The sequence below is a fragment of the Liolophura sinensis genome, chromosome 10 (genome assembly GCF_032854445.1).
Source record: "Liolophura sinensis isolate JHLJ2023 chromosome 10, CUHK_Ljap_v2, whole genome shotgun sequence".
NCBI classification, from domain to species: Eukaryota; Metazoa; Mollusca; class Polyplacophora; order Chitonida; family Chitonidae; genus Liolophura; species Liolophura sinensis.
In genome coordinates, this window is record NC_088304.1 from 4,302,963 (window position 1) to 4,327,340 (window position 24,378).

The window sequence follows — 24,378 nt, forward strand, 5'->3', positions numbered from 1 at the left end:
GTCATTTAGAAGTGGCCTCAGAATGTATCTCTGGGCATGTCCATCAGGTTCTGAAGGACCCATTCTCATCAATATGCAGGTATGGTGTTAATGAACGTAGTTTCAGTGTTTTAAACTTGAGTATTGAAAAAAACAAAACAAAAAAACAACAAAAAAACAAAAACAAAAACACAACAAAACAACAACAACAACAAATGTAAATCAGATTTATATCTGGTGGGCAAATACCATGTAGTGCAGCATACCTCTAGCTAGGCTTTTTTTAGAAGGGTGTTGCAGCCATCCCCAAAATAGTGCACTTTGCCCCTTTTGCGTCAGACACAGTGATAGCGACAGACACCAATCAAATAAATAAATAAAGAACAAAATAGATTGATAGCTTGTATTAACAGTGTGAAGGCCCTGTTTTTGACAACCAAGAAATGAAAACATGAAAATTTTCATATCTGTCTTATTTTAGACACCTTTTATGCTGTACCATGTTCGTCTTCATTGGGATTTCATATATATATAGGCCTATATACATATGTGAAATTGTTCTTTAAATTTTTCTATTTATTTGATTGGCGATTTATGTCATACTCAAGAATGTTTCACTTATACTACTGCAGCCAGCATTATGGTAGGAGGAAGCTAGGCAGAGAATGAGGGAAACCCACGACTGTCCGTAGGTTGCTGCAGACCTTCCCATGTATAACGTGAAGTCTGCAAGAGCTGGATTTGTTCTTTAAAATATGATGGTGATTGTCATAACTAGTATTATTAAAACCACGTTTCTGACAACCACCAAATTGTTATCTTTGTGTCATTTCAGAGACCTATCAGGATTTGCCTCTTGCGTGAGCAGTGCTACAGAGAGCTGCTCTCGAACACGGAGGACAATCCTAATGGTGTCAGTGGAGAGGTTTTTGGCCTTCCAGTTGTCTGTGTGTCCTGTAGCAGACGAGTCACCTATCTGTCATGTGACTAGGGCGGCAGACTGCATTTCCAGTTTCGTTGAAGCCTACGAACAGGCATTGGAGCAATCACTGAGCAACTGGAGCAGCATTTGCATGTAAGGAAATCCCATTGTTTGGTATTCAGTGATCAGCTACCCATTGGGTAGGGGCCCCAAGTAGCGCAGTTAACTTTATAGTGTCTGTAAGTTTGTCTGTCCATGGGCAATTTACGGATATCCTGAAAAGTCATTGGAAGCCATTCAGGGCTGCAGTTATATGACATTACAAACATTGATTTTTGCTTAAGTCTTTTAGTAAGAAGCTTGAGTTGGTAATAATTACTTTTTTTTCACTTCCTGAACATGAAAAGTTACAAAAATGGATTTACAAAGTAATATATAATTTAAAATGTAATTATCACTGTGCAACGTTGCAAACATTGATTTTTACTTAAGTCTATTAGCAAGGGTTGTTGACTGGGGAAAATACCCGATAAACTATTTTCGCATCCAAGAGAAGTTCCAAGGAATGGATTTACAAGACTTTGTTGATGTACTTTTTGTGTACAGGCCATTGATGTTTAACCAAACTGTTCTTCCTTTTTGTAAAATCCTTTTTATGATTTTTGTAAAGAAATTGTCTTTTTGATTTATCACTTTTTACCAGGGAGACTGAGAGAGCCATACATTGTGTGGAAAAGAACATGGATGACTGTCCAGGGTTTGTGGCTGACCGACTTAGGACAAACCTACGTGATGCTCTCAGCAAAATCGCTCTCGTCTGTGACAGCAGTGAAATTGGTGACCATGAAGATGAGTTTAAGACAATTGATAAGTGCTATGAGGAATTTGTTCACGTTATAATGCAAGTGTTTGGTGGTGATCGAAAGGTGAATGGAAAAACGTGTGAAAGAAAGGATAAAACTGAGTCAAAGGATAAAACTGAGCCAAAGGATAAAACTGAGTCTAAGGACAAAACTCATTCAAAGGATAAAATTGAGTCAAAGGATAAAACTGAGCCAAAGGATAAAACTGAGTCTAAGGACAAAACTCATTCAAAGGATAAAACTGAGCCAAAGGATAAAACTCATTCAAAGGATAAAACTGAGTCTAAGGATAAAACACATTCAAAGGATAAAACTGAGCCAAAGGATAAAAACTCATTCCAAGGATAAAACAAAAAGCAAGGATAAAAGCCTGGGCAAAGGAAAAACGGAAGAAAAAGAAAAATCGAAAAAACAAAACTAAAAGATCAGCCAGTGAGGACAATTGGGAAGAAGATTATTCCAGGGAAAATCCCTATGATAGCCATGAGCACATGGCCCTGGACAAAAGCAAGGAGAAGGGCAATTCAAAGGGGGATAAATCTAGCGAGCATTGTGAAGATCCCAAGTTCCAGAAAGTAGACTGCTCTGATGTTGATGATGCTCTGGGTTGTCTGGAGAGCAAGCTTGGTTCTCTCCCTGAAGCTCTGCAGGAACCGATATCAGAGGCTGCTGAAATGCTGGCCACATTCTCCAAAGGCCACTGTGAAGGTGAGAGACTATGGGCAGTTATCACAACAGCCAGGGGTGAAAGGATTATTCATTTATTTCTGTTTGATTTTGCTAAAAATTGAGAATTTATTGAGTTGGTTCAGCCAAATACAAAAATAAGTTTTAGTGAGTCTTAATGTCAGTTAAAGGAGAAGAAAATTTAAATATCAATCAAATAGCATTGAAAAGAGTTCGCATTTCCTCGCAGGTGCATGCCATAAAGAAATTTTGATATGTACCTCAAGTTGATAAATTATAAATAAAGTCAGCGCCAAAATCCACTGTGAGCTACTTCATATTGCCTGAGAACTAGTCCTGAAGTCTTCTGTGTTAGGAGGAGAATTGCCATTGGACACCGCCGAAGTGCAGTTCGTACATTTCCGGTGGAACTCTTCTTCCCAGAAGGTAGCAAACAATACGGTTTGTTTTCCGCTTGATGAACGGGAAACCGGAATGTTGGATGTGGGTTCTGAGTTTACATGGCAGTTTTAACGACTCTCACTGGCTGAGAGGCAACACACCCCAGCATAAATTACAGGGTGTTAAAGATGGAGGACCCGATGGACTCAGAGATTTATGCCAGCTTTGCCGTTTTCAGACTTTACGTGTATGGCGAGGAAAAATCGCAAAATGATGCAGCAGGCACCGCCAGATAGAAAAAAATGTGCTCTTTGAGCCTATATTGTCATGTTGTTAGGTTTTCTTCTCCTTGAAGTGAATTGATTTATTATTTATTTGACTGGTGTTTTATGCCACCCTGAAGAGTATTTCACTTATACGATGGCAGCCAGCATTATGGTTGGAGGAAACCAGCCTAAGCCAGAGGGAAACCCACGACCATCCACAGGTTCCTGGCAGACCTTCCCATGTACGGCTGGAGAAGAAACAAGCATGAGCTGAATTAAGTGAATTACAAGGGAAAATCCACCACTGGTTTGAACTGTTTGCCTGACGAGATAAAATGCAAATGAGGCAGCACAGATTCCCATAATGCAGCGTTCATATTGCTGTCTGTAAATCACATTTTTGCAGGTGTACAATTTTGCAGAATGTATGTATCGTAAATATTTTAGGTGTATCTCAGATATGTTTCAAATGTTTAGCACATATTTTTTAATACTGTATTTCACGTTTGTATTTTTGAGTTGTATCTCCACTGTGTCTCAGATGTTTTTCAGGTGTATCTCATATGTTTTAATGTTTGTTCCCCTGACAGCTACCTCTGACCCTGAGCCCGCGGGTTGTGTCTTACAGAGAGTAACTAGGTGTGTCACTAATTACATCCACAAACTGCTCACCATGGACCTTGAACAACGCACTTTCTGCAGGTATGCGCATAGATTGTTGCCGAGGATATTCTTTTGATGGAATATGAACTGATTGTCACTTTCCAAGAAAACACCAGGAGAATACAAAATGAACTGTTTTATCGTATGTGTTTAATAAGATAGGAAAACACTATCACTGCTGGAGTTCAGGCTGAGAGTAGAGGCATTCATTCATTTCTCTGCATATACTGATGAAAATAACCCTGATTAAATTCTTGGACGTTTTGTACCTAAATTCAGTGCTATGACTTTAAGAAAAACTTAAGAAAACTTTGGCAACTTAAGAAAAAACATATTTGAAAAGGACTGATATTGATGTCAGTATTTCGATATTCTATATTTCAGTGTACATGTACCTATGTAGCCATCTTCAGAAATTGACCATAGAAACTGTGTTCAGGCTTATATACAAAGAGCAAAGAGACAGGATTGTCTGATAAAGTTTGACACTAATGCTGGGACTTTAAAGAATTTAACATCGGGAGAAAAACAAAGAAGTAATTCTATCACAAATTCAATGAAAGGTTTAGATTAAAGTCATTTTTGGAAAGCCGTTCTGTTTATCCCTAATGAACATGTTTGCAATAGCTAGATTTGCACAGGAAGCTGACGTGGTACATATAGCAATCAAATGTATATGGTCACCCTTATTTTGAAAAATTGTTAAAGTTTTTTGTCATTCAGTTTGATAAAATAAAACAATGTTTTATTTTTTTGTCCTCTTCAGCGAATGTGACGATGTACGGAAATGTATGAGCGAGGCGTCGGAGTACTGTTCTGATGAGGTGAGGCAGGTGTACAGCACTGTGGTGGACAGACTGGATGCGATTCATGACATGTACTGTGGTGAGGTTGAGGCTTGTCAGCCCCAGACGGCCCTCAGGTGTGTCTTGACTCTGTCATCACTCACCTGGTCTCTCCACCACAATCAGGAGGCTGTCTGCAGGTAAACCTGAGGAAAACATCCATGTACCTTTCTTACCTGTCTTAATACATTATTTACTTTATTTACATTAAAACTGTACCGGAAATGTAGGCCAGATGCAATCATAATTTTGATTATGACTAAATTTGCTCATTTAGCCTTATTCCAAGAGTCCATTTAACCTGGGGTTATTTGGGGGGAGAGGGAAGTAGAGTGATATCCTATTGGGAAATTAGAGGTTTTAAGGTCTAACAGTTATATACTATAACAGTTATTTACCTCAAGAGAATGCATTTTTTCAGGCAAGTTTCTAAGGCAAATATATTGATAACATTGAAGCTTGGCGGTGTATATAATGCTTGGAAACTGACCAGGTGCTTGGTCATGCCAGTCAAACCTTGAAGGAAGGTCATAGGGGTCAGTGTTGTGTTAATTCATGAATGTACCTTTAAGACTTAAGATCAGCAAATCTTTGTACATGTACAGTCTTGATTTGCTCTCAGGAGACGCAGTTGTGTTTTAGCAAATTGTGAGTCTCAAATTTGTGCCACTTGCCCCGATAGCTCAGTCGGTAGAATATCCGCCATTGTTTGGGGGGGTATAAGCAGGGTCAATCCTGGGCTGGGTCACACCTAAGACTTTAATTGCACTCATTCTCATTTTTATGCCTGATTGGATCTGTGGATTTCTCTTTCATGACAGTCAAGCTAACATCACCGTGGAATGTGTGCAGCGATTTACAGCAAGTTGCTCTGACAGACAGAGGGAGGAGCTTGATGACATCTGGCTGTCACTCGACACATCTTTGGCAGTCATTGGCAGCTATTGCCCAACCCTCCGTCGGCCTTACAACTGGGATAAGTCTTGTAGTGGAGGCATGTCCATGGATGATGGCCGCTCGGCAACATGTGACAGTGTTGGGGTGTCTCAGTGTGTAGCAGACATGGGCAACATCTTTGAGCAACGCTCTTTAGGCAAAAAAGTTCTTTGCAAGTAGGTTTGACTATCTCTGGAAAAAATATTTAGGACGCTTGATTTGTGGGAAGGTACATGCTTTTGCATTAATCTAATTTTGCTTGATAAGTGAAACAATCCTTGTAACTAAAGTCTAAATCAGCTGTTTCATTATTTTTTGTTCGTGAAAATTTGTATATGTGATAGGCTTGCTGCTGGTTTGCCCTGTGTTTCCTCCAACTGTAAACTTGACTAATGTCAAATGTAAGTGAATACAAAAAAAAGATTAAATTTGTAAATTAATAAATATAAAGAAATAAAAAAACCCTGTAAAATAGTAAATAAATCTATTCAGTGAATCACTAGATACATCTAATAAATCAGTTTAATAATTACATCAGTTTATCAAGTCAAAGAAATCAGTTAATCAGAAAGAAAACTTTATTGCATGAATAAATCAAGCAAAAAACATGAAGTACACTGCTCTTTTTGTCCTGCCCAGTCATGTGATCCAAATGATGCGTTGTGTGAAGGGGAACAGTACGGGCTGTAGTTACGACGAGGAAATGAGATCTGCAGAAATCTTGTCTGCTGAGCTGGAGAAGGTCAGGGAAGACTGTGGGGATGTGCTGGGTGAAGAGTCCAGAGAAGAGGAGAGATGTGCAGCAATTCCACGACCCTGTCACATGGAGCGTGCACTGGCGTGTGTGTCAAACTTCACCACAATTGCGGGACCAGGAGCAGACTGGAGTGAGCACTGCCTGTGAGTATGCCAGTTCCTTCATTTATTCTTCAAAAATTTCAAGAAAACAATTAACCTGCAAAGGGATTGAAGTGAAAAACAAAGTCATGAAACTAAAAGTTTTCTGCAATGTTACCTTAGATGAGAATCACAGAAGTAGAATAAAATGTCTTCCATGGTTTGAAAATAATTCCATGTCTACCTATGCAAATTTTTGAGTTAAAAATCAAAGAGAATTTGCTGTGGATTATCCCTCTTTGTCTCCTCTCCTTTGCACAGGAGAGCAGAAAGCATGCTGACCTGCTTCCGCATGGAAATGTCCGGCTGCTTGTCGTCTCAGATGTTACTGGGACGCCACTTTCTACAAGAGGCGCTTGACTTGATTGGCTCAAACTGTGACAGTGTTGATCTTACCGAGTTCATGGTAACCAATCACATAGCCCGACCGGACTCCACCTATCTGCTTCTCCATCGTTTTTCTAAGGCCGTCTCAGTTTTCCTCCGAGACGTTCGTTTGGAGACAGACGAGACAAGTTATCTTTTCCTGCTGAACAAGCTGAAAGAGGTAGAAGCTGAGGCTCTAGATGACCCTCCGTCCACTTTGGTGAAGGTTTTACTGAACAAACTCAGCATGCTGATGCGACCATTGAACATGGCCATAACAAAACATCTGGAGGGTAAGTCTGCTATCTACGGTTTCATGTTGTTTTATTTTAGACTGTCTAAATTTTAATGCATTGTGTGATATTCCTAGTGACTAGTTGGGGGTTTGGTTGGGGTGGGGGTGGTTGTGGGGGTGGCGGACTGGAAAGTCTTCAGATGTTCTTGTGAATGCTGTTAAACACCTGTCAAGTCACTCATTATCTTACTGACAGGAGAAGGTATATTATGTATACGGGAAGAGTGCTTGAGTGTTGTGTATTGCATGGATTTGTTGACTGTTATTGCATACTTGCGTACACAAACAAAGATGCATGTACAGTTTTAAACTTGTATTTCCAACAGATTCACAAAGCATTACCATTTCTTTTCGCAAACCTGGCACAACCCGATCTTCTGTTTATTTATTTATTTATTTATTTATTTGATTGGTGTTTATTTCAGTTGTTACATGAACTTTCAGTCATCATGCCGAGATCCTTATCAAATGAATAAAAACGTGGATTTCAAATAAAATGAAACGAATGATATACTGTACAGTGGAATATGTTCGTACTTAGCAGCCAGCCAGTTTTTCTGTGAGATAAACAGATATTCACTTAATAATGATCAGGGCAAGAGGATCAGAAGCTTGTGTCATATTTTAAGCCTACAGATGAAGTAGTATGTGTATGTAATTCCTGGGGGCCTCCGTGGCTCAGTTGGTTAGCGAGCTAGCACAGTCTAATGACCCAGGAGTCTCTCACCAATGCAGTTACTGTGGGTTCAAGTCCAGCTCATGCTGGCTTCCTCTCCCGCCGTACGTGGGAAGGTCTGGCAGTAACATGCAGATGGTCGTGGGTTTTCCCCAGGTTCTGCTCGGTTTCCTCCCACCATAATGCTGGCTGCCACCGTATAAATGAAATATTCTTGTGTACGGTGTAAAACACCAATGAAATTAATAGATAAATAAATGTGATTCCTGTTGTTTTGACAGAGAGCCGACAAGGGAGTTGCCCTGTCCTGGATGATGATGTGGTGGGTGTCTGCGCAGAGCTGTGCACTACAGATGCTGACTGCGAGGGACATCAGTTGTGTTGCAGCAACAACTGCGGCCACTCCTGTCAATACCCATCAAGTGAGTGTGGCTCAGCCTCAGCCTCTGGCCATTTCCTCCAAGCCAGTTTTCACTTTATAAAGTATAATGAAATGAAAGGTTTTAAATTCTTAATGGTGTACCCAATAGCAAACCTTAACAGACAACAAACCTGTTTGATAAACCAAAGCAGAATTGACCCATGTGATAACTGGCAAACGGACACACGTACATGTAACCGCTAAAAAGCGGCCTGTTGTCAATTGGCCTGTTACAGTTTTAACTTTTCATGTCAATGCTTAAATAGTAGCAAATTACAAACCCCCTAACACAGTGACTTCAGCAAGAGTAGGTAATGGAGTTCTAGATTCTTAGCAAACCATATTCCCAAGGGGCCAAATTATCTCTCTGTTTACACCATCAAACTTTACATCGCAGAGCCTGTATTTGGTGCCTGTCCCCACCCTGCTATGCCATCCATGGTCCAGAAAGAGTGTGACAGAAACTGTACGTCGAATGAAGACTGCTCGGATGAAGAGCTCTGTTGTACCTCAGAGTGTGGACAGACCTGCCAGCAAGCTGTGGGTAAGCCAAAACCATTTGCTTTACATTCATGTTACAGAGCGGATTAAGCAGGAGTGGAGATAAACAATATGTACAGAAATGAAACTTACCAACAGTACCACTCTCCTCTGAGATCTGCTGGAGCTTCCTCCATATTAGCTGGGCCATCAGTATAGGAAAACTGTCCAGTGGTGTTTTCATCTTATAGGGTAGCTTCGAGCTTGTTGTTAAAGGTATTAAAAATAGTCCTACTGTATCATGTGACCTGTGAAAAATGTTAGCAATGTTTGTTGACATTATTTATCGATTACTTTACTCATTGTGCTCTGGAGGCACAAATGACACAGATTTTCCTTCAGGAACTTCTTCCAGTTCACAAACTTTCAACACCTCAGTTCCTACTGTAAATAGCTTTTTGTGTAACTTTTTTCAAAAGCCTGTGTCATTGTAGGTGCGATCAGTAATAGTTGCCCTCAGTTGGTTAGTGCACTAGCGCAGCGTAATGACCCAGAAGCTTCTCACCCAATGCGGTCACTGTGAATTCAAATCCAGTTCATGTTGGCTTCCTCTCTGGCCGTACGTGGGAAGGTCTGCCAGCAACCTGGTCATGGGTTTCCCCCGGGTTCTGCTCGGTTTCCTCCCACCATAATGCTGACCGCCGTCGTATAAGTGAAATATTCTTGAGTACGGCGTAAAACACCAATCAAATAAATAAATAAATAAACAGTAATAGTTGCCTAACATTTTTGACATGTTACATGACACGATAGGACTTTGTTTTCAGCTTTACCTAAAAGAGTTCTTTCTTAGAACTCCCCTATTGAATTGAACTGGGTTTAGTAGAATCTATCTTTTTAGATGATTGTCTATAAATGTGGGTACAGTCAACTGTTGACCATATATTACTTTTGTGAAATTGAAAGCATGGCAGTTCACCTGTAAGGGAGATTATGGGTTGACCAGGCTTGTCATTGATTTATTTAATCGTATAATAGGGTTGCATATTATTGTGTTAATATTTAATTTTTTTTTTTGTCTTTTACAGTATCAGAGTTGAGAAATGAATCACTGCCAGGTAAGCCAATACAATCCTTCTACAGACAGTTAGAACTCAAGCAATCATTAAGTGTAGGCTTATAGGAAAACTTACAATAAAATGCCAGTAGATCGGCCTTGGACAAATGAGGTCACAGGTTCAAATCCATCTGTGGCTGGTTTTGTCATGGCTTTTATGTCAGGAGGTTTGTATAAAGGTTCCTTACAGATGCTAGTGGTTTGTACTGGACCCTGTAGTTTCCCCCACCCATAAACCTAGCTGGTCTCCGACAAGTAAGCGAAGTTGGGAGACATGGGATTAAACCGGGATTGGGTCATACCAAAGACTTTAAAAATTTTACTTGTTCCTACCTGGCTTGGAACTCAGGGCTGAGAGGTGAAGGCAAGGAAATAGGACTTTTTGGTCCTGTGTCGGTATAACGTGACTGGGTGGGGTGTCATGCTTGGTGTCTTCAGCATGGTACTTCAGTGGTGACAGCACTTTGGCAGCAAGAGGATGTTTATTATATAAACACAACTAACGACTCCTGGTCATCATATGAGTGAAAAATGACTAAGTTGGAAGCAAAAACCCAAGCATACATACATGCACACATAGACAAGCAAAATTGTAGACAAAAAAATCACCCTAACACTGTGTGTGCAGCGTATCAGCATGGTGTTTCAGATGTCCCCTGTCTTCTTCTTTTTAGATTCTTGTGATGTTGAAAGTGCTACAGAATGTGTTCAGACATTCCTGACATCTATTGTAAACAGCTTCTTCATCCCACTGTCATCGTTTGATGATTTGGTCTGCAGGTAAGTCTGCCCCTGTGATTCTTCTTTGGTGATATTTGAACAGTTCCTTCCTCCTTCTGTCATCATTTGATGACTTGTCTGCATGTAAGTTGTGTCTGTCTCTGTGACTCTTTTTGGTAATATCTGAACAGTTTCTTTATGCCTCTGTCAGTGTTTGAGGATTTTTCTGCCCATAATTTGTGTCTGTCTCTGTGACTCTTTTTGGTAATATCTGAACAGTTTCTTTATGCCTCTGTCAGTGTTTGAGGATTTTTCTGCCCATAATTTGTGTCTGTCTCTGTGACTCTTTTTTGGTAATATCTGAACAGTTTCTTTATGCCTCTGTCATTGTTTGATGACTTTGTCTGCAGGTAAGTTGTGTCTGTCTCTGTGACTCTTTTTTGGTAACATTTGATGATTTTCCAAGGTGTGCGAGCAATACTGGTGTTTTTATCACCTTCAGCCTTTATCTGTACTCGCGTAAATTTGTTATAGTTTTTGATGCTGTTAAGAAAGAGGTTGATTATAACCTTTTTCCAGACATAGCAATCAAGAACACAATTACATGAAAGTTGTGTTACATACACTTTTACCTGAAGCCAATTGCCAAAGTTACAATTGTGTTGCACCCTGAACTTCACAGCACCTAACTTATGACATGAAGTGCTGCATGGGCTAATACCATGGAGCTGATTTTGCAATACACATTCAAAGTTTTTCACTGGTGTTCTTTTATAAACCTTTTCAAGCTGTAGAAAGTGAAAATATCATTTTACAACTTTATATTCAGGGATTTATTGGATTCTTTTCATAAGTATCATGTTGATTACGATAAGTGACTTTTATTTTTATAAGCATCATGTTGATTATGATAAGTGACTTTTATTTTTATAAGCACCATGATGATTATGATAAGTGACTTTTATTTTTATAAGTATCATGTTGATTACGATAAGTGACTTTTATTTTTATAAGCACCATGATGATTATGATAAGTGACTTTTATTTTTATAAGCGTCATGTTGATTACGATAAGTGACTTTTATTTTTATAAGCATCATGTTGATTATGATAAGTGACTTTTATTTTCATAAGCATCATGTTGATTATGATAAGTGACTTTTATTTTTATAAGCACCATGATGATTATGATAAGTGACTTTTATTTTTATACGCATCATGTTGATTATGATAAGTGACTTTTGTTTTTATAAGCACCATGATGATTATGATAAGTGACTTTTATTTTTATAGGCATCATGTTGATTATGATAAGTGACTTTTATTTTTATAAGCACCATGATGATTATGATAAGTGACTTTTATTTTCATAAGCATCATGTTGATTACGATAAGTGACTTTTATTTTTATAAGCACCATGATGATTATGATAAGTGACTTTTATTTTTATAACCATCATGTTGATTACGATAAGTGACTTTTATTTTTATAAGCATCATGATGATTATGATAAGTGACTTTTATTTTCATAAGCACCATGATGATTATGAGTCAGTGACTTTTATTTTTATAAGCACCATGTTGATTATGATGAGTGACCTTTACTTTTATAAGTATAATTTTGATTGTGATAAAAGACCTGGTTTGAAGCATGGGACATATGAGAATAGTTCATTTTATCTGTGTGTTCTGTGAGATTTGTTTTACCTATTTCAGAGGATTGACCACATTGGAGGAATGTACAATGAAGAGCATTCCAAGTTGTCCTAGTCGAATCAGACGTCGGTTTATCACTATCACAGATTGGGTTGCCATGGCAACCAACACACTTTGTGTCTTCGGAACTGTTCCAAAGCCAGTCATAGAATCATCAGTCTGCATGCCGCATGTCGCACATCGCTGTATTGAAAGTTTGAGGTCCAAACATTTCCATGCTAAAACGACAGAGGACCAGACTGCTGTTTGCGAGTGAGTTATCTCCCCTTAAGGATGTCGTTTTGCTATGCAGCGAAGTCTCTGCATTTGGGAAAAGTTAATTGATAATTTTTAATTGAAAAGAAAAACTTTATTTATTTAACTCTTAAAGACACTTCTATGAAACTGGGTGCCCTCTGCTAGAAATCAAATGTACTGTTTCTCCTGTTTGATGGTACATGCTGTGTTACTGCTCAAAGCTTGGCATTAATGTGTCTCTGTGCTGGCAGACTGGTAGACTACATCCTGGAGTGTGTTCAGAAAACTGGGATGACTTGCACTGGGTCGGACCTCAGTGATATCCAGACAGCCTTGACCTTCACCCTCCGTCTCATAGGCGACAACTGCGAATACAATCTGGCTGATTTTTCCCTTGGCTCATTCTTTGACCTTGCGTCAAACGTTTGCTCGGTGCGGGGTTTTTGGTCTTGTGATTTTACGGCAACAAATTTCTGCGGGTGAGTGAAGGAAGCCATGAATTTTGAACATTATCTCAGTTAATGGAGACAGTAGATGGTTTGAAAGAAAAAGTTTTTTTACATATATCTGAAACATTTACAAAAAATCTGCAAAGTGAGTGGACCAGTAGATGTTTGAAAATGATGCAGATTTTTATTCCTGTATATCAGCATGTAATATTTCTTTGTTGTAGCAACATTCAGCAGAAATTTGGCTGCTATTCTCAGAATCTGGTGGGCTGTCCTCTGTGGCAGTCTGCAGGCTTCACACTTGACCTTCTCTCTGAAGGAGCATTCCTGGATGAGTGTGGTGTACAGTTATCTTTGCCCTCTTTCCCCGATGACCCCACAGGCCCGGCATTCAAATGCCTGAGGACATTTTCTGATAGCTTCACGGAGTCTATTCATCGTCCGGCACACGGCGTGATTGACATCTGTCGTCACATTGATGCGTTGACCTTGTGCACGTCTGAAGCTGTCAGAGCAGATGGTTTCCCGCATGAGGTCGGAAAAGCGCTCACGCACACAGTGAAAATGCTCGTGGTGGCCTCTAGTGCTAGGTGTGAACAAGAAAGTAAGTCCAATGTTCTAAGTGAAATGCATGAAGGCAGCGTACCTAAGAATCATGTACTTGTTTCAGGTTTGATTTATGGCTGTAGTATCAAAATCAAAATTAATGTCTGGACCCTCAAAAGTTGTTTGAAAGCTTTAAATATTAGTTAGTGTTCTTACTGGGTCAACGTGGTGTTGGATTTTTTGTTAAGAAGTTTTTGTCCTAAGTCCTGGGCACTCTGCTTTCCCTTCACCCAAAAAGCTTAGTACCGTCAAGTGAGAGTCAAACAGCACTCAAATAGGTAAATAATATCTGACTGTATTCACTGCTCTGAGTCATTTTCCATATTGAATGTAGCACATACTTGTGTTTGCTTGCGCTCATATTTGGCAGTTAAATTCTGTTCTGTCTGTCTGTTGAATTTGGAATGCTACTCATGTGTACAAACAAATTATTTAATATTCAAAAACAACACTCAGTATAAAAGTAGTTTGTATGTAGTGTATCAAGCTGTAGCAGTAACTTTGAATGGTTTAAAGTAGAAAGCAGTCTAATATGACCTGATACATTTTTGTAAACCAAATTAAATTAAATTAAAATTAAACCAAATTGTCAGCTGGATTTAATCCAGGTTGAACATGATGTAGTATGTTCAGTGTAGACCAAAAAGCTATAGGTATAGACAAATTAATTTATATTCAAAGACAACCTCAGCATAAAAGCAGTTGACTTCAAAAGTTTGTCTCTTGTGTATTAAGCAAGTGGAGTAGATTTAATGTATAACAGTGTGGTACAACTGCGTATTTTTGTGAACTGAATTAAGTCCAGGTCAGATATGCTGTAGTCTGAAACGATCTTTGTATTTAATAACTCTCTCCCATTTGTTGGTAGAAATGCAGATCCCACTGGTGTGTCACAGTTGCCATGGCGACGCTGATCAGTCATGTGAAGACACAGAAGTTTGTTCTAGTGACCAACGGGTGAGTGAGAACTAAATCAGCCTCTAGTGTGGCGTGTTGTAGGGCCTACTGCTAAAGAAGTGGAGGATATTCTGTATAATTAAGCCACAACTATTGACATTCTTCTTTATCTTTAATGAGATAAGGGGCCTCCGTGGCTCAGTCGGTTAGCGCGCTAGCGCAGCGTAATGACCCAGGAGCCTCTCACCAATGCGGTCGCTGTGAGTTCAAGTCCAGCTCATGCTGGCTTCCTCTCCGGCCGTATGTGGGAAGGTCTCCCAGCAACCTGCGGATGGTCGTGGGTTTCCCCCGGTCTGTGCCCGGTTTCCACCCACCATAATGCTGGCCGCCGTCGTATAAGTGAAATATTCTTGAGTACGGCGTAAAAAACACCAATCAAATCAAATTAATGAGATAAACAGGTTGTCAGTATTAAACACGTCCATGAAAGGAATTGAGTTTTGGACAAGTTTTAGCGAAAATTTCACGTCAAATGTATAAAAACTAAAGGACAAGTTTGAATACTAATTTTGAAATGTGCCTCAAAATCGAGAATTACAATCATGTCATGTTTACTAGTCATGATATTCCTTATTCATCCAATCGTAACTTCAAGAAATAGCCACGATGAGCTGTTTGACTGGAATATCGCCAAATTTTTTGGAATAATATCTAAATTCTCCAGGGTTCAGTCGTTCATCACAGCCTATAAAAGTTCCTATTTGTAGGAGCTTAATGGGGTCACATGATCCCACCTTTATTCACGTAAATTCTGACCCATTTTCTCACTAGCTCACCACAAGTGAACTTGTAGCCAACTAATGGCCTTCCATTACTGTTCCCTTATATAACTTCATGTTGTCATAAACGTTACAATGGAAGTGATTCTGTGGATATGATAACCAGCTTCAGATTTATTTATTTATTTATAAGTGAAAGAAAACTATAAAACAAGTATTAGAATATGAGGTCTTCGTAGATGACCTTTACCCTAATTTCTCAGGTCACAGTTCATATTTGGCTATATTTCACTTGTATGTGTTCAAGTATTGAAAAAAAAAAATGAAGTGATCACAGTAAATCTCCATAAATGAGTTGTTTGAAGCTCCATGCCCTAATCAGATTGTAATCAGTGCAAATGACCCTTTTTCCTCCTTTCTCAGTTTATTTTTGGCTCTCTAGCTTTCGTTTCAAAGACAATGTTCCAAATCTGCATATAAGGCAGGTATCTAGTATTTGGGATTGGGTGAGGGGAATGTCCAGTTGTGATGGGGGTTTGGCTTTCGCTCTTTATCATGTCGTGCATTTTCTACCCCTTCAGTCCTGTATCACTATCAGAGACGAGGCTGCGGGCTCTGTCACACGGGGATGTTTGGAAACGGAGGCCTGTCGTAACCGTTGTCAGGGACGACACGGCGTGGATCGTCAGTGCTGGGAGTGCTGTGACACCCCGGGCTGTAATAACCCTAACAATGACACTATGCCCGACACCGATCGTCTTCCAGAGTCGTTTCTGCCAAAGTTGATTTTACCTGAAGGTAATCCTTAGATCCGAAAACAGGCTCTTGCTTGTTCATCGAAAGCAGCTGATCACCCCTTCACTGATCAGGTTGCTGGATCAAATCCAGCACTGGATGATTTGGCTGTGGCTTTAAGTCAGGGGGATATGTTAGAAGACTGTAAACAAGACTGTTGTCGCCTAAGTGAAACTACCCTGAGTATGTTATTAGGTACCAAACAAATAAACAAATTTACAAACATTGTAACACAGTTTTTTGGCTAATTTTTTGAGAAGAGCTTTTCCGTGTAGGTTTGTGATCATCTTATAGCACATTTTTGTCTCTGTCAGCTTGTTGCAAGAGACAGAAAAGATATTACCGTTTAAAATGGGTAAATGGTAAGTTCCTAAGAGTTATAAAACAGGAGCAATTACATATTTAGATATTTTGAGAAAGGCAGTAATTTGAGCTATTCTTGGTGAATGCAGAAATTTAATTTCATAAGCCAGTGTGAATTTATAATTTTTTGCTAAAGGTCGCAGATATAGCATATTACTACTAATCCGATTTTGTACGCACTTTCTTACCGCTGTTTTCAGTGGTCTGATGAACCTTACAAACATTGCGTTATTGTTTTTCATTTTTACCAGATTTTTGGAAGTTGAACTGCTGCTGATATATAAAAAATACCCTTAATCTCTATAACTATAAAGTTACTATTATTCTGCTCATGAAAGTTTTGTTTATGACCTCGGCTTGGTTTATATGCCTTTTTATATTATAAAGCAAACAAGTGGAGAGAAAGTATTAAATAAAAACCTACTTTATCTTTGTGTTTCATAGAAACCAGCTCTTGTCCTGTGTCCGTCTTTGCCAAGTGTGTGACGAGGTTTGTCACATTGATGTTGACATCTGGGGTTTACTCACAGAGAGACAGGGGGATCCAGTGTGGGTAAGTATGCCAGATGAATTTGAAAATGTTTTCCTCAAATGGTAACAAGATTTATTCAATGCGCTTTTTTTTTATATCTTTAGGCATTCATGTTTGAAAGGTTTTTGGTAGCTGCTACAACAAGTTACTGTTATTTTGATTCAAGTTTAGGAAAGGAGTAAGCTTTTTTAAAAGGGAAAGTTAATAATGATGTACATTTCACGCATGTACAGTTATAAAGCTCTTATCAAATTTTCCCACTGAACAGTCTGTTCCATTGAGCAAACTGGACAAGGCCTTTATCAGATAAGTTAGGACAGACAGAAATGTGATTTAAAGTTTGCAAATAAAAACCAGAATGTGGTCCTGTTAAAATTCTTATTTACCAGCATTTTATCTTGCCAAAATGGGTGTCTTCCACAATACTTTTCCCTTAAAGTTTTTTAAATGACCCTTTGAAAGAGTTTTGCTGTAGGGATTGATGACTTGTTAGCCCAGTGTCTCAAAGTAACAGGAGTAGAGATCAGGATTCCTCGTTTTGTAATGAACCACAAGTACATGTTTCAACAGATCTTTTTGGCTGCTATTGTTTCACGGGCACTTCAAAAGTAAAAACTTCTGTAAGGAAAACTTTTATTTACGTAAACAGCAACTTTTTTTTTTTTTACGACTTTAATTTTTTTGAAACTCTTGTATTGGGCGACAGTGAATTTCAAACAAATAAGTATTATTGTATTACTTTGATGATGATGTTAGTGTATAAAACAGGGTGATCTGTAAGCGCCACTAAGCTGAGGGGAATTTGACTCCTTTAGCCTGGTGGTAGAAGTGTGGACTCCAAACAGGAGATCACTGGTTCAAATCCTCAGCTGGTAAGCCCTATAACATTACTATTCCAGATGTAAAGCTTGCATTGCATTCACTTGATGAGGACCTTTAGACGGTGAAGTAATGGAGTTCCATTCTTTTTTTCAGCAAACTAACAGAGGAGGCACTTCGTTCTTGTTCAGACTCCCTTAGTGATTGCCCAGACGTTCTGAACAACCAAGTGCAGATAACTCTGAGCTGGCTGTTACAAATCCGCAGCAAACTGTGCTCTAGTCATCCTGCTGAGTTCGAATGTGATGTGGAGGCAGCATTTTCATGTGTTCAGTCTCATGCGTATTCTGCTGTAGAGCATTTGTTGGGCGAAGAGGATGTTTGTCTGTGAGTGATCATTTGAAATTTGGTAGATTTTCACCATAGGATTTTATTATGATTTTTGCTTATTGTGTTCCGTAAAATCTAGACCCTTGTGAAACTATTTTGTTCAATGAGTGGTGTTTTACAACACACTGAAACTTAGTTTGTGTGCACTTGAATGATTAAGTGGGCAAAATTTAGTCCTGATTTTGACCTTAAAGATAAAATGTGGCTGGGGCATCCGTGGCTCAGTTGGCTAGCTTGCTAGCGCAGCATAATGTCCCAGGAGCCTCTGACTAATGTGGTCGCTGTGAGTTCAAGTCCAGCTCTGCCCGGTTTCCTCCCATCATAAGGCTGGCCGCCGTCGTATATGTGAAATATTCTTGAGTACGGCGTAAAACACCAATCAAATAAATAAATAAAATGTGGCTAGGTTTGCTAAATTGCATGCACGTAAATGCAAATGTATGTTACACAGACTGACTTACTGTTATTTGTTTATTCAGAACCAACCAGTTGGATACATGTATGTCAGATTGTTTCAATCTCTGTGACTATAAAATAATGTGCAGCCTTTCTAACCAGTGGTACTCAGTTTGAACCGTTAAAAAATGTCTTGTATGTAGTATGATGTGATTTGTCAGATATGTCAGGAAAGCATTTTTGATTACATACATATATGCTATAACATGGACATCTGAAGTTTTGCCGAATTATTTAGAGGCGATAAACAGTGAATCCAGAAACTTGCACAGTTGAACGTTTGTGAACTTAAGAAGTTCGAGACGAAAAGGAGTGTCGTATATGCTGGTGAAACGCAGCAAGACAGATTATTGGTAAATTACTCTCAACCAAATGTGCCTGACATTTTTGATGCTGTAAGACTTTTTTTACCTTTACCAACAAAAGAGTTCAACCACTAAACTCCTCACTTACTGTTCTTATTCAGTGTGTGTGATAACCAGACCCCACTGAATCCCTTGTGTCCCATGATTTATATCATTGTGTATAATTTTCTAGACTGACAGAGACATCCCTTGCTGACACGATCCACTGTATCAAAGAGAAGACAGCGAAATGCTCTGGGTTTGTTATGGCAGGAAAGTCTTTAGAGTCTGTCCTACAGGAAGTGCTTCTGTACACAAGTCAAGGCTGCTCGGTCCATGTTCCTAAACCTGCCACGTGTGAAGAGGCAAAGGAACCAGGGGATGAAAAGGGAGAAAACTCCATGAGAGTGGTGGTAAGACAAAGGAGAGTGGTGGAAAGACAAAGGAGAGTAGTGGAAAGACAAAGGAGAGTGGTGAAAGACAGAGGAGAGTGGTGGTAAGACAAAGGAGAGTAGTGGAAAGACAAAGGAGAGTGGTGGAAAGACAAAGGAGAGTAGTGGTAAGACAAAGGAGAGTGGTGGAAAGACAAAGGAGAGTGGTGGTAAGACAAAGGAGAGTGGTGGAAAGACAAAAGAGAGTGGTGGAAAGACAAAGGAGAGTGGTGGAAAGACAAAGGAGAGTGGTGGTAAGACAAAGGAGAGTGGTGGAAAAACAAAGGAAGGAGGCAAGACAAAGGAGAGTGGTGGCAAAGCAAAGGAAGGAGGTAAGACAAAGGAGAGTGGTGGAAAAACAAAGGAGAGTGGTGGAAAAACAAAGGAAGGAGGTAAGACAAAGGAGAGTGGTGGAAAAACAAAGGAGAGTGGTGGAAACACAAAGGAAGGAGGTAAGACAAAGGAGAGTGGTGGAAAGACAAAAGAAGGTGGTAAAACAAAGGAGAGTGGTGGAAAGACAAAAGAGAGTGGTGGAAAGACAAAGGAGAGTAGTGGAAAGACAAAAGAGAGTGGTGGAAAAACAAAGGAGAGTGGTGGAAAAACAAAGGAAGGAGGTAAGACAAAGGAGAGCCACGGTGGTAAATCGGGTGGAGGGAGCTCAGCGTGGACCCCAAAGGCCAGGTGTGGGTCCAGGAAGCCTGGATATGGGGAGATTCCAGTGTTTGATAAGTACAAGAAGCATGTGAACTGCGATCTGGATACAGCTGCTGTATGCCATGAGAACCTGAAATGGATGGTTGGACAAGCATGTCTGGGGACAAGGACTGGGAAATGGTATGCAGGTAAGCATATGATCATACATACATGTTACCGGTATATGTACCGGTAGTTCCAAGTAATTCCATACAGGTATTTACAGGTAGTTTGCAAACAGGTAGTTAACTGTAGTCACTTGTTCATATGTTAATCTTCTGGATACCTATCACTTCTCTCTGCCTCTAAGTTCTTTGCTGATGTGTAGCTAACATATACATGTACATCATACAGTATGTACCTCTGCAGCTTTTGTATTATATCTTTCTGTGAAAAGGTATCAAAGTTTAAACAAACCAAATCCATGTGAAAGTTCATCATATGGACATTTTGATGGTTTATCAAAAGTTTTTAATGAGTTTTTAAGCTGCTGTCAGCCCATTCGATCTAAGTAACCATGAGGCCTAATTATCTTTCATACGCCATTTCATTAAGGGATACAAGAAATGTTTGGGTTTTATTTCTCAGAACATAGTAGAGGATGTGTCCCGAGATATGAAAGTATTTATTTTTTGATTGGTGTTTTCGGCCGTATGCTGAATATTTCACTCATACGACAGTGGCCAGCATTATGATGGGAGGGAATGAGGCAGAACCTGGGGGAAACGACCATCTTCAGGTTGATACCAAGAGGCTTTCCTGCTTTCTTTTTGGGACGTAAAATGACCTTAAGTTACAGTTTTTTCAAAGGCCCCCATTTGGTCAGTGTGGAAATGAATAAGTCTAGTGGAATTGGTGACATCTGCGGAGATAGCTGAAAAAGAAATACCCGTGCGTGTGCATGACGAGGGGGTGTGCTTGGAGACGTCCGGGGGGGGGGGGGGGGGGTGAGCAGTTTGGTGACTTAAGAATGGGTTGTACTAATCTGGCCCAACATTTCCGCATAAAACCATAATTTTCGATTCTTTTCATGGATTGTTGAATTGTTTTAAAAATCTGATTGATTCTACAAAAATTCCTGAATCCTACATGAAGTTTAGTACAGTGTCAGTTGCTTTGCTAATGGGTAGATATTTCTGACATCTTTTAACTCTCTGTTGCTTTCTTTGATATTTCCAACATTCATTACGGTGATTGAGTCATTTTGCTTTGTACTCGGTAGATATTTCTAACATCTATTTATCTCTCGATTGCTTTCTTAGATATCACAAGAATCTGCACTTTTCTAACTGTCTTCTTTGCTTGGAAATTCCTAAATTTCCTATCCTCCGTAGAGGAGTCCTGTCTCAGGTATGTTGCGTCAGATTCGTTCATTGAAAACAATGAAAGTACATATGTGTGCCTAATGAATGGTTATGGAATGGTTATGGTTTATTGAAATTTTATTGAAGTTCACAATGAGATACCATGATTTCTGCATTACTATCACCACTACCAACTTTACCGACAATGAGCCAGAAGTATGTGTAATGCCTGTTGGTAAAGCTTGCATACGATACACCAGGTATGAGTTCAAAACCAGTCAAAGACTGGCATTTTGTGGATTCCCACCGTCCTCATTGTTGTTAAGGTTGAGGACGTGATGAATTGATAATAAACATTCAGCGATGTTTTGGCGACTGTTTGCGGTGTCTAACATTCGTTGAAGACAGGTGCTTGTAACCAGGATGATGAAATTTCAGAAGTTACACGTTAATTGACAAATTTACCATCAGGAATTCTGGTTTTCTCTATCTGTATTCTATTATCGTTTTGGTGTTTGGTTGATGCTAAAACCTGTCCTTTGTTTCCTACAATGTGTGGCATGGAACATTCTGCTCTTGAAACTTTCCATTTTATTCAGGCCTAGTTGATGTGTACTATGTTTGTGTTAAAAGAAAAGCGAACACTAAACATAATGTATATAGGTATCGATTCAGTACATGTGTCTCGTATAAAGATTAAAAAGCAAGACTATTTATTTTGTGATGTTACATAACTGAGATGTTGCGCTTGAAAATAAGACAAATTACGCACATTGAGAAAATCAAAAGTGCTGCTATTGGGGCTTTATTTATGGTACGGTTAAATTATTTGTTCTTTTGATAATTCATTTTGCCTGATTTTGAAAGTTCTGTTGATCTTAGACAGTTGTTCTGAGGTGTGTTTTTAGATGGTAGGATAACATTCTATTGAAAAGGTTTGGTTTTAACAGAAAAGGTAATATTTTATGATTTTAAAAATTCTCTTTGTTGGGTGAATTTTTAAGGCAAATGCAATATATGCATGTCTTCTTAATGCTTTCAGTATGATTCCGAAATCGGTAACATGTGTGCGCGACCACACTCGGAACTGCCTGTTTTCAGAGCGCCTCCTGGTGGACACTGCCCTCGTCATGCAGCTAGGGAAATCTGACGCTGCATGTGCGAACGTAACCCTTGAGGATCAGTGTGAGCCGGAGAAGCGGTGTAATGTGAAGAAAGCTGTTTCTTGTGTACATGATCTGAAAGACCTGCTAGTTGAAGACGATACTGAATCCTTCACGGACACTGATGTCCTTTGTAGGTATGTACATTCTGCTGACCAGCTGACAAGTCCATTATGAGAGCCAACTGACCAATGCATCCTGCTGAGCAGCTGACCATTACATTCTGCTGACCGGCCCACCATTACATTCTACCGTCCGACTGATCATTACATTCTGCTGACCAGCTGACCATTACATTCTACTGACTGACTGACCATTACATTCTACTGACCAGCCCACCATTACATTCTACTGTCTGACTGACCATTATATTCTACTGACCAGCTGACCATTACATTCCACTGACTGACTGACCATTACTTTCAGATGATCAACTTAGGAATACAGCCTGCTGACCAACTGACCATCACAGCCTGCTGGCCAACTGACCATAACATTATGCTGACTCACTGACCATTACATTATACTGACTAACTGGTTGCTGTGAGTTCAAATGCGGTTCATGCTTGTGTCCTTTCTGGACGTACCAGGGATACCTGGGAAGGTCTGCAAGCAAGTTGCAGATGGTTGTGGGTTTCTTCCCACCATACTGCTGGTTGTTGACGTGCAGGTGAAATATTCAAACACCATTCAATAAATAAATAAATAGATCAGTAAGATGACATTTAGTACTTCTTCGCCTCTGGCTTAAAATCAGGAGGTTTGTCAGGTACATGTGCCTGGCAAGTGTGGTTTACTTTGGTTGTCTTGATTTCATCCACTCACAGCCCTGACTGCTACCGTATAAGTGAAAAATTCGTGTATTTAGCATTAAACATGAAATAAATTCACAAATCAGTTTGGTAACATTTAGTTCAGTTACATGCATATTCAATGAAGCCTCATAAACTTCTGAAACCAACATGTTTTGAGATTTGCTACGATCTTTGGTTACCTAATTCCGATCAAGCCGTTGTGCTAGGAGAAGTCTTAGTTGCTACTTTTTAGCATTACTGAGGTAACGACAGTGGGCCACATTTCAGCGGTTACATGTGTATGTGACCATTTACCTATAGCCACACTGTCGTCGTTGCTCTGGTTTACTTACTATGCTGTAGCGACACTGTAGCCTTTTCTGTTTCATTTTTCCACAGGCAAGTCATTGACACAAAGACCTGTGTGTACAAGCACATGAAGGAGTGTGGGGAATTAGAACAACTGTCAGTAGATAAGGAACTTGGCTTGGTTTTGGAGCTTGTGTCTGATCAGTGTGATGACACAATTGACCAGTGTCCAGCCCTGCTGACTGGTTTAGTGGACCAGATTCTCTTGCTGGATTTGAAGCCTGGAAGCAAAGAGAAAGAAAATAGCAAGGAGAAAGGACCCAGCAAGGAGAAAGGACCCAGCAAAGAGAAAGGACCCAGCAAGGAGAAAGGTCCTAGCAAAGAGAAAGGACCTAGCAAGGAGAAGGGACCCAGCAAGGAGAAAGGACCTAGCAAGGAGAAGGGACCCAGCAAGGAGAAAGGACCTAGCAAAGAAAAAGGACCCAGCAAGGAGAAAGGACCTAGCAAAGAAAAAGGTCCTAGCAAAGAGAAAGGACCCAGCAAGGAGAAAGGAACTAGCAAAGAAAAAGGACCCAGCAAGGAAAAAGGTCCTAGCAAAGAAAAAGGTCCTAGCAAAGGGAAAGGTCCTAGCAAAGAGAAAGAACCCAGCAAGGAGAAAGAACCTAGCAAGGAGAAGGGACCAAGCAAGGAGAAAGAACCTAGCAAAGAGAAAGAACCTAAGGATGACCAGCATCTGGCAACATTATGTCATTCAGCAGAAGTCAGTTTCCACTGTTTCCTCGAGCG

The 24,378-nt window shown here is 39.7% G+C and overlaps 1 protein-coding gene across 1 annotated transcript; it reads left to right on the top strand.

Annotated features, from left to right (window-relative positions):
- Window positions 1–828: 828 nt before the first annotated feature.
- Window positions 829–24,186, top strand: LOC135476424 (uncharacterized). Its single transcript, XM_064756451.1, has 23 exons — window positions 829–1,054; window positions 1,605–2,472; window positions 3,689–3,800; window positions 4,528–4,746; window positions 5,428–5,718; window positions 6,182–6,442; window positions 6,701–7,098; window positions 8,058–8,198; window positions 8,595–8,741; window positions 9,766–9,795; window positions 10,469–10,574; window positions 12,232–12,483; window positions 12,720–12,947; window positions 13,142–13,521; window positions 14,392–14,480; window positions 15,781–15,997; window positions 16,802–16,910; window positions 17,865–18,095; window positions 19,092–19,371; window positions 19,406–20,163; window positions 22,369–22,626; window positions 23,683–24,131; window positions 24,173–24,186. The coding sequence occupies exons 2-23, from the start codon at window positions 2,256–2,258 to the stop codon at window positions 24,184–24,186; spliced, it is 5,187 nt and encodes a 1,728-aa protein (XP_064612521.1). The 5' UTR covers window positions 829–1,054; window positions 1,605–2,255.
- The last annotated feature ends 192 nt before the right edge of the window (window positions 24,187–24,378 follow it).

Excerpts from the sequence above, each read along its gene's own strand:
- LOC135476424 (XM_064756451.1), top strand. The coding sequence starts at position 2,256 with ATGGCCCTGGACAAAAGCAAGGAGAAGGGCAATTCAAAGGGGGATAAA. Across the intron at positions 6,443-6,700 it reads GACTGGAGTGAGCACTGCCT|GAGAGCAGAAAGCATGCTGA; the intron begins GTGAGTATGCCA and ends TCCTTTGCACAG. Across the intron at positions 15,998-16,801 it reads AAAGTTGATTTTACCTGAAG|AAACCAGCTCTTGTCCTGTG; the intron begins GTAATCCTTAGA and ends TGTGTTTCATAG.